This window comes from Phlebotomus papatasi, chromosome 4 (genome assembly GCF_024763615.1).
Source record: "Phlebotomus papatasi isolate M1 chromosome 4, Ppap_2.1, whole genome shotgun sequence".
NCBI classification, from domain to species: domain Eukaryota; kingdom Metazoa; phylum Arthropoda; class Insecta; order Diptera; family Psychodidae; genus Phlebotomus; species Phlebotomus papatasi.
Genome location: NC_077225.1, coordinates 2,598,786 through 2,611,924, shown reverse-complemented (window position 1 = coordinate 2,611,924; position 13,139 = coordinate 2,598,786). Strand labels below are relative to the sequence as shown.

Genomic DNA, 13,139 nt, shown 5'->3' with positions numbered 1-13,139 from the left:
GAATTCTTCGTCCTGATTAATTTGAGTTTCCGCCACATTCAAAGAGTCTCCGATCTTAGGAACTGATTCCAGTTCATACTTGAATTTCTGCCATTCCGAAAATAAATACCTGTATTCAGGTGCTCCTTTCCATTCCTCAAATTCATATTCCTGGAATTGCTTCAAAACGTTGTCTGGAATGAGTTCCTTCAGAGCTCTCAAAATCGGACAAATTGTTTCAAGATTTTTGGCAGGAGATTCAATGATTCGTCGTTTGATCGTGGAAGGTCCTGCTACAATTTTATCTGTGTCAATTGCTTGATGATTGAAGGGAAATAGACCGCAATGGCGGAAACCATTTCTTAGAATTTCCCTATTTCTAAGAGATCTAATAGCTTTCTCCAAAGTTGGAGTGAAATTTTGACGGCTGAATCTCTCCCTCGGGTGAGCCAATTGCCATCGCCCACGTTCTTTGGCCCATGCCGCCTTCAACGGGGAGAAGTACCCAGCATCCAGGGGTTGAATAATATGTGTAGAATTGGGGTACAGCACAATAATCTAAAAAACAATAATTTTAGTTTGGTAAAAGTTTGATTTAAAAATAATAAAAACTTTTGAATTCACCTCAATTCCATGACTGGAGCAAAACTCACTCAGTGGGAGAGTGAGATGAGATTTGTGTCCATCCACATACAAAATCACGGGAAGCGGGACTTCGTTTTTGACTAACCATGGGTAAAAGGTGTTGGCGACGTATTCGAAGAAGCACTCTCCCGTCATCCACCCTTTGTCTGAGCGGCCAATCGCCCAACCGTTGGGAACCATCTTTACCAGATGTCCTGGCACTCTTTTGTATGCGAAAACCACCAGGGGGGGGGGCGCCATATCTCCATCAGCGGATACCATAAACAAACATGTGATATTTTCATGATCGTTTGCATATGACACCGAGTGGACTGATTTGGCTCCTTTCTTCGCCAAGCCTTTCACTACCTTTGGGGACATTTCAAAACCCGTCTCATCGCAATTAAAAATGCGATTAGGTCCAATGTCCAAGAGCCCCCTCTCCGTAAGATATTCCTGGACCTCCATAAACCATGAATCCAAGTTCTCTCTTGTGATTTTTGCTCGTCTTTCACTCAAATTCTGCACAATTCGAACAGACACTTCTGGGTTTCTCCTTAAAAAACCATTAAATCACTTCCTTCCAGGAAGGTTGTTACTGAATGGTGTCTGAAGATTTTTGTTTTTCACCCAGATGCTAACTGTATCTTGCAGCTCTGATTTGACGACCGGAAACCCGGTTTCAGCTCGTTTTATAATCCACTGTGCCAGCTTAGATTCCTCGTCTTTACTCAATACAGGTGCACCAGTATATTTTTCTTCTGGCTGTTTGCCGGAAAACTTATCGCTCAAAGTGCTTCTGGGCACTCCGTAATGGGCAGACACTTTCGATGCGGATTCCCCTGCCTTCATTGCATCCAACGCTTTCCGCAAAGCTTCCTTTGAATATTGTAACTTTTTTGGCATTTTTTCACTTTGTATTCACAAGAAACTTCTAAAATTATTGGATCTTTTGAAACTCACTAGGATTCTCTCACGGCAAAAACATAACCAAAAATAGTCGCGCGAATGACATTTGAGCTCGCTGAGCGCAATTTCCAGGAAAAAAAATGTGTCGATACGAGGAACAGAGGGAAGAAAGTGTACTTGTAGCGAAAAAATAATTTATTTTCAATATTTTCTGCTGAGATAATTAATAAAATTCATTGATTATGAAATTATAATGACTGAGGTCTAATTTTATGATCTACACAGGTTTCTAAATTATTTTAATAAAGTATAATTCCTAATATTCTGACTGCCAAATTCTCCTGTAAAATTTTAAGAAAGTGGTGAATGGCGGATTTCTGGCTAAGACTCTGACACAGATATTTAATAAATGAGGCAAGTAATAACAATTTTCTTGGAAACTCGAAGGGAAATTTAGTTTTGTAAATTAAATATGACCTAACGTAATGCATCTTGCTAAAGATAATTGCTATAATGCAGCGAATAATTTTCAAAAATTCATTTTATTTTGGGGATCCGATACGCGGGACAGCCTTCCGATCCGAGGAACACTGACGATCGCTGGAACATTTACCTTAAATAAATTTGTTCAAGATTTTCCGCGAATTTATGGAGAGAAAAGTGTTGTCCACAACGTACATTGCCTACTTCATATTGTCGACCAAGTGAGAAAGTTTGGACCGCTATACTCTTATAGTAATTATAAATATGAAAATTATCATCATAGTCTTGTAAGAATGATCAAGAAACCCAATCAAGAACTGGAGCAAATTAATCGGGGTGTCCAATACATGATGAAGTATAAAAGAGAAATCACAAAACAGCACCTCTCGCTCATTCCCAAGACAAATCATCAAAATTCCTACTTCAAAATGAAAGATTGAAATATTTTTAAAATAAGTTCGATTCTTAAAGACAAACTATATGGACTGGTTATATACAACCTTAAATCAACTTTCAAACTGCCTATGGATTCCCAAAAATTTGATATCTACACAACTGATTTAAAAAATGTAGAGAAAAAATGTTATAATCAACATGACATAGATTTTAAATTCATGAGGCTACATTCATCCAGTAAGACAATCACATTGATTCCTATTATACATATGCAATAAATGTATAGTAAAATCATTTTAAAAAACCAGTCCCCGGTAATTCCTAAAAAAATGCATAATAAAAAAAATTAGTAAAAAAAATTTATGCTCTTTTCTCTGTAAGTTTTCGCTTATGCATCTTTCTCCAGTAGGTGGGGCTACTTTTGAGCTATGGGTCTACGATTTTTTCGTATATTTATAAAGAAAGTTATAACATGATGTAATTTGGACAGAAAAATCGTTGTTCTAGATAAAATAATTGTAAGAACCAGCGTCATTTAGAAATAGGCGAAAAATTGTAGTAGACCCACAGCTCAATGTAGCCCCATCTGCCCCTACCTCCAAATTTTATATGAGAAATATAAATCTAAAAATATAATTCTGCATATTTATCTTATAAACATTTGCTCCTTAGAAATGAATTTAGCAACCTGAATGAAGTTAGGATATTCAAAGAACTTAAAACGGTGAACTTTTTTAATTTCAGTATCTTTGGATAGACTAAACACTAGATACATTTTTGTAAGAAATATATTGTATAGTATGCGTGGAATAAGAAATGCGTAAATGAAGGCAATTTGTATCGACTATCCTGAAACAACTTCATCCGTATGCCATAGTATAGTGTTTGTTGTATTCACTACGTAATCTATAATAGGAAGTCGCTTTGTATTTTCTGTACTAATACAATACTGGTAAGGGGTTATGACATATCTTTTTGTAAGGTGTATTATGTAGAGAATAAGTATTGCATACAGGAAGGTAATATGTAAGGACTATCTGAAAGAACTTCATCTGTATGCCATAGTATAGTATTTCTTGTATTGACTACTTAAGGTATAATCCTAAGCCATTTTACATCTTCCACACACAGACGTCACCATATTGTAGAACAATAGTATGATACTTGAAATGTATTTTCATTGTATCAATATATTTTTAACCAATTTTTGAACTGTTAAAGTAAAAACAATACTATAGCTTTTCTTAGGAAAAAAGTTGTTACTTAGATTTCTTTAAAGACTCCTGTCGAACCTGCAGAACGTTTAACCATAACTATATTCATACAAGTTTACTGCTTTAACGATTGATCCCTTGGAAGATCTGTTAAACTAGTGTAAAATGGTTTTACATAAGCTTATTGGTTTGTATGACATATGTAAAGAAATTGTAAGGGTATCAAGAAATGGAATTTTGAAATCGTAAAACCATTAAAAACTGCTTACGTATGCTATACATTTCACTCATGAGACGCACCTTATGTGGAAACTTTGCGAAGTAGATCTCATATGGGAATTGGCTGAGTGGTTAAGGCAGTGGACTCGTACACGGAATATGCAGGTTAGAATCTCATCAGCGGCAAGGTAAGGAAAAGTTTTTCTCCAACTAAAAATGTATTAGATTGGTAGCTAGAGTTCTGTGCAATAATAGTAGAGAGGTGGGAGGTGGTTTGTGGGTGGTATTACCACTAAAAAAGGAAGAAAGTTGTCTTCCTTTTTTTGTAATATTGACTTACACATTACAAGTATAGAATACATATAGCTTACAAGAATACCTTATGTAAGACTATTATGAGCTTAACGTGAGCCTTACTTCATAACAAAGTAAGACTTAATTATGACATAATGTGAAATTACCATTTGCATCCCCTTCCTTATTTCCGTTTAATAAAAGCAAACCATTTCGGTCAGCCAGAGCCATCCAGTCTTTTCCTTCACTATTCGTGACTGGGTCTTTCGTGGTTCTTTTTTCCATTGGTCCCCGTTCCTGTATAGCCGTGCTCCCTAAATGTCCGATTCTTGCATTCATGTCCCCTCCGAGAATTATGTGTTTGTTCTTACTATCCTCTAAATAATCCTCAACATATTTTTTAATCTCTTTTGTACAAGCTCTATTGTAAACTCCTATCAGCCGCCAAGGTTCTCCATTTATCAATATCTCTCGCATTTGTAAATCATTTTCTTCGTTAGATTTCGCCCTTTCTGTTAATTCTCTCCTTAATCCACTCAAAATTCCTCCAATTGCTCTATGTTCACGCGAAAAAAGACATATCCTAAATTTGTCCATGGAAACTTCCACCCATGATTATTTATTGGGTGACTCGTCTAATGTCAATTGATTTTTTCCCCTCTCCATAACGGACTTTTTTTTCTTCACTTCCTTTTCTGCAAGTTCAAAGTCAAGTGTAAAAATTTATCGCTCTGCCACAAAAATTAAAATATTCACAAATTAGATTAATAAATATCTTTCGCGACTGCACCAAAGTGTTTTATTGTCGTTCGTGAGTAAGAATTGTCCTGAGTGGTAATCCAAAAGTGCCATTTCACGAGAAAAAGGTGAAAGAAAAAGACTGTGAGTGAACCTCGTGGAATCCAGCCCAACGAGTGGAAGTCTTTCGAGGCAAAAGCTGCGCAGCAGAACATTGAGGAGGAAAATTTTTATTGATCCTCCTTCGCCAGGATAACCAGGCTTGTATTTCTTTCCTCAACAGGTACAATTACCACAATTATTTGGGGAAAAGTCAGGGCTTTGGAACTCAGGAGTTCTTTGTCTAATTCTCAGGTAAATCCTCACCACTTTTATTGGTCCTGCCGAGCACCGTTGGAGTCAGTGGAACTTCAGCCAGCGACATGCCGCACAAAACGTCATCTCGTGCCTCGTACAAAGGTCAATTGACAACCCTCAAGAGGAACATTGAGAGGTATGAGAATGATCCGCAGCTGTTAACTGAGCCTAACGCTAAATCGGAGCTGAAAACTCAAAGAGAGTTGGTGGACAGAATCGAAAAAAGTTCCAAGAAGTGCAGCATTCAATTATTCAAGAGTGCTCTACAGCTGAACAAATTGAAGCTGAGAATTTAGAACTCTTGGCATTTTTGGAAGAATGCATGCAAACTTATGAAAGGATCTCGGTTCTCATAACCACAATTGAGGATTCTAAAGAACATTTGACGCCACAATTCAATGGAGATTCCTCTTCCCTCAATAGACTTCTTAGCCTCATGGCAAGTCAGTTGGAGGAGCAAAAACTCCAAAGAACTTCAGAGGAAAGGAAGCTGAAAGAAATTCTGGAAGCTCAGAACAATAATTTCCGTTCTTATTTGGAACAATCCAGACAAGAACTTCTGAATGCTTCACTAGAAAATGAAACAAGTTTTGCGACGCAATCTTCTGCAAAATTGGAGCCAATTAAGGTCCCTGAATTTTCGGGATCTTATGCTTCATGGAGAACATTCCATGATATGTTCATATCCATAGTCGACAGCAATCCATCGTTGACTAAAGCGCAGAAGATGAAACTACCTCAAAAATGCTGTCAAGGGAGAGGCTGAGCAACTCATCAGCAAATTCAGCATCTCAGATGACAGTTACGCAAGAGCTTGGAATCGTCTCAAAGAGAGGTACGATGACAAACTTTCCATAATGTGCGCGCTGATGGATCAGTTTTTGGACCAGCCGTCAATTACTCAGCCCAATGTTGCAAGTATCAGGCGCATCCAATCTAACACTTCATCAGCAATTGACGCAATGGAAGGGATGAACATTACTCAACGAGATCCATGGCTCATCCATTGGATACTGGGGAAATTCGACAGAGAAACTAAGTGGCTTTGGGCGCAAGAGAATCACGATATCTCCACCACCATATGGGAAGATTTCGACCGGTTCCTGAACAAAAGATGTCGCGCATTAGAGCACACAGGACCCTCTGAGGACACTCCTGAACCAGGTCCGAGTAAGTCACAAAAACCTCAGTTTCCACCCAAAAAGAAAGCATCTACACTGGTGTCAGGGATTCAAACCAATTGTTCTTATTGTAAAGAATCTCCCCATAAATTGTATCGGTGCAAACTTTTTTTTGAGTCACACATGGAAAAAAAGATTGGAAGTAGTTCATCAGCTAAATATTTGCCAAAATTGTCTTTCTGATTCTCATCCTATTGATCAGTGTAGTTACCCATTTTGTAAAACTTGTAATAAGCCTCACAATAAGTTGTTGCACGAAGCATTCAAGCTTTCAGCATCTTCCGGTGATTCTGACCAATCAGGATCCGCCCTTTGCGTTACAACTCAAAATTCGATCCCAGACACTGTCGCCTCCATCTCCAGTCAGTTGGCTTTGAATCCCACGATTCATTCTGCGGATAAGTTAACTTCCTCCACAACACCCACGTGTTTAACTACTAACGGGGGAGTTCAATCCAACGTGCTTTTTGCCACTGCTGTGGTAACGGTGTTAGGTCAAAACAATCAGAAACATTTCTGTCGAGTTCTTTTGGATCCAGCTTCACAGGTTAATATCATTAGCACCAGTTTGTGCCAACTGTTGAAGCTCCCATGTAAGATTTCTCGTTTTTCCATCAATGGAGTAAATGACAGCACACAATTGTGCAAACAAGAGACTCAAGTCAAACTTGAATATGAGATTAACAATATTCTCATGAGCAATTCTCTTGACTGTCTAGTCATGCCACGTGTGACTACAGACCACCCCAATTGGGAGGTCAATGATGCCAAGATCAAGATCGCATCTCATCTTAAGTTAGCAGATCCCCATTGGAACCACTGCCAACGTATAGATCTTTTGATAGGTGGGGCAAATTCTTGGGATTATTTCGGTGTCGACAAGTATGAATTGGGAGAGGGCCAACCGCGTCTGCTCAATAGCGTTTTCGGATGGTTAGTAGTAGGTCCTTGTTTTAAGGTCTCACCACCTCAACCCGTCTCTTGCAACGTCACCACCTTAGCTTCACTCGATAAAACCATGAAACAGTTCTGGGAAATGGAAGATATCCCCAAAGAGGACGTTAAATCGTTTGAGAAAGCTGAGGCGGAGAAATCCTTTGACACAACTGTCACTCGAACTAAAGAAGGGAGATATCAAGTTCAACTTCCTCTCAATGAGAACATTCAGGTCTTACATTCCAATCGAAATCAAGCATTGCGTCAATTTTCGCACCTTCAACGCCGACTTGATAAGAACTTGACTCTCAAAGAATTATACTTAACTGTATTTCGTGAGTATTTACAGTTGGGAATTATTGAACGGGTCCCTGCAAACCAATTATTTGCTCCTTCAATACCAAAATACTACATGCCACATCACTGCGTGATTAGGGAAAATGCGTTGTTCACCAAAGTTAGACCAGTATTTAATGCAAGTTCCGTCACAGCGTCAGGTGTGAGTCTCAATGACTGCTTGCATGTGGGACCTATCGTTCAGCCCCTTCTGATTTCAATCCTTTGGAGATTTAGGATGCATAAATATGCATTAACTTGCGACATTGTTAAAATGTATTTGCAAGTTGAGCTTCACCCTTCCCATAGAGACCTGCAAAGATTCGTGATCAGACTCGACAATGAAATCGAAGATTTTCGATTTACACGGGTTTGTTTCGGGGTTGCCAGCTCTCCATTTCTGGCAACTAGGGTTCTCATGCAGTTGACAGAAGACGAAGATAATCGATACCCAGCTGCAGCTAAAGTAATTCGCGAGAATACCTATGTTGATGACTGTTTGTTGTCAGCACCCACCGTTGATGAGGTTTTGAAAATTAAAGAAGAATTGAAGTCCCTATTTCTCTTGGCAGGCATGGAATTGTCCAAATTTCAATCCAACAGCTCTGCTGTGATGAAATCGGAGGTTTCCTCTTCTACTAATGAGGAAGTCAATTTGAGTTTCGAAACCAAAACCCTTGAAATTGTTTGGCTACCAAGTCAAGACTGTTTTCAGTTTCGTGTTTCCAATTTGGCTGATCAAGCTCTCCCAACTAAACACCACATTCTATCCACTATTGCGCGTATTTATGACCCATGTGGCTTTGTTGGTCCCATTCTGACCAGAGCAAAATTAATAATGCAAGCAACATGGATTGAAGAGCTTGACTGGAGGGACGAAGTATCCCAGAGTGTGAGGGAAAGGTTGGGGGAATTCATTTCTGATCTGCCAAACATTGAAGAACTGAAAATCCCACGGTGGTATTCCAAATTTGACCGGGTGGTTGGCAGAGAACTCCATGCGTTCTCGGATGCCAGTGGGGTCGCGTATGGTGCGGTGGTTTTTCTCGTAACAATCAGCGAGTCAGGAGAAAGATTTTCTAGACTTGTTTCGTCAAAGTCTCGAATCTCTCCACTTGACAAAAAGAAAAATTCCATGCCTAAACTCACTATCCCAAAGGCCGAGCTTTGTGCTGCAGTTGTGGCTGTGGATCTCATGATCTCAATTTCACAGTCACTGGCAATTGAGAATTGCAATTTCTGGACTGATTCAGCTGTAGTTTTGTGTCAGATCCATCAACCCAAACCTAAACAAGACGTATTCGTCCGCAACCGGGCCAAAATCATTTTGTCACATTCAAAAACCTACCAATGGAATTATGTATCAACGCATGAGAACCCGGCAGACCTCATCTCGCGAGGCACAAGCGCCAAAGATTTATTATCGAGCGACTTATGGTGGTCTGGACCCAAGTGGTTGTGCCTTAAGAGGGAAAACTGGCCCCCAGTGTTCTCTAGTTCGTCATTTCACATGCGTTCTCCTCAAGCATTATGCTTTGTGGAAAGTTCCATTCCCAAAGGGGGAGAAACAGAATCACAAAAATTTCGTTCAATTTACGAACATTTAGTTTGTGGTATTGGAACATTCACGCGTATGGTCCGGACGCTTGCGTGGTGCATCAGAGCTTCTGATTTCTTCAAGTCTCATCGACGTGTAACACGATCTCTTAAGATAGCGCAACAATCACCACTAACAGTTAGTGAAATTTGCAAGGCTGAGACTTTGCTCATCAAATGGGCACAGCACGAGGAAATGCCTGAAGTGGTAAATGCAGTGGCTAAAAACACCCTCGACTCTAACAACAAATTGAAATACATCAGAAAACTCCGTCCATTTCTGGATTCTGATGGGGTATTGAGGGTGGGGGGGCGACTTCATCATTCTAATGAACCCTACGATGTAAGGCATCCCAAAATTTTGCCAAATGCAAAAATTTCCCATCTCATTGCCGTTAGAGAGCATGTCACTCTGATGCACACAGGTCCGCAACTTGTCCTTTCCTATTTACGCCAAAAATACTGGCCAATTCGTGGTCGAAACCTGGTCCGAAGGGTTTTCCGTGAATGCGTTGTTTGCAAAAAGGTAAAACCACCGTCTTGCGAACAGCTCATGGGGGAGCTTCCCGCATGTAGAGTATCTCATATCCGACCCTTTGTGGCCACTGGGGTGTACTTCACGGGCCACATAATGATTAGACGTTTGTCCAGAGGCAAGTCCTTGGAAAAAGCGTACGTAGTAGTATTCGTATGCATGAGTGTAAAGGCCGTACACTTAGAATTGGTGACATCATTGTCAACAGAGTCATTTATTGCGGCACTGAGAAGGTTCGTAGCCCGTCGCGGAATTCCCAATCAAATGTTCAGCGATAATGGGACAAATTTTGTTGGCTCAGATAAAGAGCTAAAGACCCTACTCCGTCACCATGCATCCCAAGAACGAATTACAAACTTTGCTTCATCCTTGTCCATTCAGTGGCATTTCAATGCCCCTGCTGCTCCTTCTCATGGAGGATTATGGGAATCCGCCGTTCGTTCTTTCAAACACCACTTTCGTCGCACGGTCGGGCAAGCTCTGCTTACTTATGAAGAGATGGTAACGGTCTTGGCTCAAATTGAGGCCATTTTGAACAGTCGGCCTCTCGTAAATATTTCCGAAGACTGTGAAGATCCTGTCATTTTGACACCAGGCAATTTCTTAATTGGAATTCCTCCTTTACAACTGCCTGATCCTTCTGTAGGCCACTTGGCCATGAATAAATTGAGTAGATGGCAATTATGCCAACGCATCCAGCAAGATTTTGCTGCTCGCTGGAAGAAAGAATACCTTTCAACACTGCAAATCCGCAGCAAGTGGGATAAAAAGCACAAAAATTTAAAAGTTGGAAACGTTGTGCTTTTAATTGAAACCGATAGTGCCACAACTCATTGGCCACTTGGTGTTGTGAGGGAAGTTCATCCGGGGGTTGACGGATTGGTAAGGGTGGCTACAGTGAAAACTGCCAAGGGTGAATATAAAAGGCCCATTACTAAACTAGACCCTTTACTTTCGGAATTAAAGGATGATTGAATCCATTTATTATTGTGAGAACTTATTCTAGTTCTAAGTTTAGCTTTGCAAACATGAATTAAATATTGTAAATTCAATTAAGTTCAATATTTGCAGTCGCTCAAGAGGGGGAGTATGTTCACGCGAAAAAAGACATATCCTAAATTTGTCCATGGAAACTTCCACCCATGATTATTTATTGGGTGACTCGTCTAATGTCAATTGATTTTTTCCCCTCTCCATAACGGACTTTTTTTTCTTCTCTTTTTTCTCTTCCTTCCTTCTGCAAGTTCAGGTCAAGTACAAATTTTATCGCTCTGCCACAAAACTTAAAATATTTTCAATTTAAAGTAATAAATATCTTTCGGGACTGCACCAAAGTGTTTTATTGTCGTGCGTGAGTGAGAGTAGTCCTGAGTGGTAATCCAAAAGTGCCATTTCACGAGAAAAAGGTGAAAGAAAAAGACTGTGAGTGAACCTCGTGGAATCCAGCCCAACGAGTGGAAGTCTTTCGAGGCAAAAGCTGCGCAGCAGAACATTGAGGAGGAAAATTTTTATTGATCCTCCTTCGCCAGGATAACCAGGCTTGTATTTCTTTCCTCAACAGGTACAATTACCACAATTATTTGGGGAAAAGTCAGGGCTTTGGAACTCAGGAGTTCTTTGTCTAATTCTCAGGTACAATTACCACAATTATTTGGGGAGAAGTCAGGGCTTTGGAACTCAGGAGTTCTTTGTCTAATTCTCAGGTAAATCCTCACCACTCTACCTTTATTACTCTCTCTAATTGCAGGTGTCCACAACCAGTTATATTCTCTTGGTAATTTATTTTCCCATACTGCTAACTCTTTTTTTTCAATCCAAGTTTCTAGTAAAAAGACAATATCCGTCTCCTTCACATATTCCCAAAAATTGTCATCTTTAGATCGTAGTCCCGAAACATTCCAAAATAATATTTTTATTTGTCTTTTGTCCGAATTGTTTTGTATAGCCGTTACTGATCGTCCATTCGCTCTCGTGAGGAAAATCTCCTTAAAAAAGAACTCTTTACTATTCCATTATCCTTCTCGCTCCAATCCCATCTTTCACCATCAATAAAAATTTTTTGATATCCAACTTTCGCCACTTTTCCATCTTCCCTTTCTTTTCTTCCCCTGTCTCTCAATAGTTTTTGCACTCTCATTTCAGCTTCAGTAAGATCATCATCAATGTATACGCTATCCCCATTTATTTTCTTTCCTCTCAACAGACTTTTCTTTCTCATCACTTCTCTCTTATCTTCCAAACTTCTTAATTTAACTATCCACCTGGTTTTCTTTCTACCCACACTAAAGGCATCCTCTATCTCAGTACTCAATTCAACATGTTCCTCGAGAAATTTTACAAGCTTTTCCCTTACCGATCCATCTCCCGTCAATTGTACGTTAGTCAATACGAGGTTTTTCTTCCTTTCGCGCCTTTCAAGCTGTTCCACTCTAGCAGTTAACTTTCCGAAATCTTCTTTCCATATCTTTACCTCCTTTTCTCTCTCTTCGTGAGCCTTTTGCAATTCTTTCCTCACTTCTTTAATTTCTTCTATTAGCGATGAATAGTCCTTTCTCATTTGTTTCATTTCAATTGCTAATTTTTCTATAGATTGCACTACAGTTACAGTCTCCGTGGGTGACTCCTTGGATTTACCGGGCGAGAAAGGCATATTTACACTCTTTTCGGTTACGTTTGGATTGTTCTCAGTAAGCTTGGACCCCCCTCTTATAGAATCTCTCGCTTCCCTTCTTTCTTCTACTCTTACACTTTTCAAAAAATTTCTAATATCCTCTGTGCTTCGAGCCCTCTTTACTGAACTTTCTTTAAGTTCTTCTAAGCTTGCTACTTTTCGCACCGACATATACCAACCCCTTTGAAAAAATAAAGAACTTCTTAAAAATTCTTAGTTTAAGAGATCTTGGCAAAGATCCAAACCAGAGTAATGCGCTTTTGATGCAAAACTCACAGTCTCCCGTATGTCACGATGAATCTCCTTCAACAGCGCCCCAAAATTTCTCACACAGCGATCCTGAAGCACAAGTCGACGTCGCCTTACTCCTCCTGATCCTCTCGTCACCAGATCAACTGCAGCGTTACAGCAGAGCTCATTACTTGAAGAAAAAACCACTCGTTGAAATTCCCAGTGCCACGTAGCTGTCAGATCGACCGTCAGATGCTTCTTGGTATTTGAGACAAAGATCCTTAGCCACAAGTCGATATCGTCCTGTTCCTCCGATCCTCTCGTCACCAGATCTACTGCAGCGTAACAACCAAACTCTTTATTTGAAGAAAGGACCACTCGTAGAAAAGCTCCAATGCCACGTAGCTGTCAGATCGACCGTCAGATATTATTAGTTTTTA

At 39.8% G+C, this 13,139-nt stretch overlaps 1 protein-coding gene across 1 annotated transcript; it reads left to right on the top strand.

Annotated features, from left to right (window-relative positions):
* Positions 1-5,278: 5,278 nt before the first annotated feature.
* LOC129808515 (uncharacterized) lies at positions 5,279-12,932 on the top strand. The gene is made up of 4 exons (XM_055858292.1): positions 5,279-5,419; positions 5,969-6,383; positions 6,736-10,679; positions 12,747-12,932. The coding sequence occupies exons 1-4, from the start codon at positions 5,279-5,281 to the stop codon at positions 12,930-12,932; spliced, it is 4,686 nt and encodes a 1,561-aa protein (XP_055714267.1).
* The last annotated feature ends 207 nt before the right edge of the window (positions 12,933-13,139 follow it).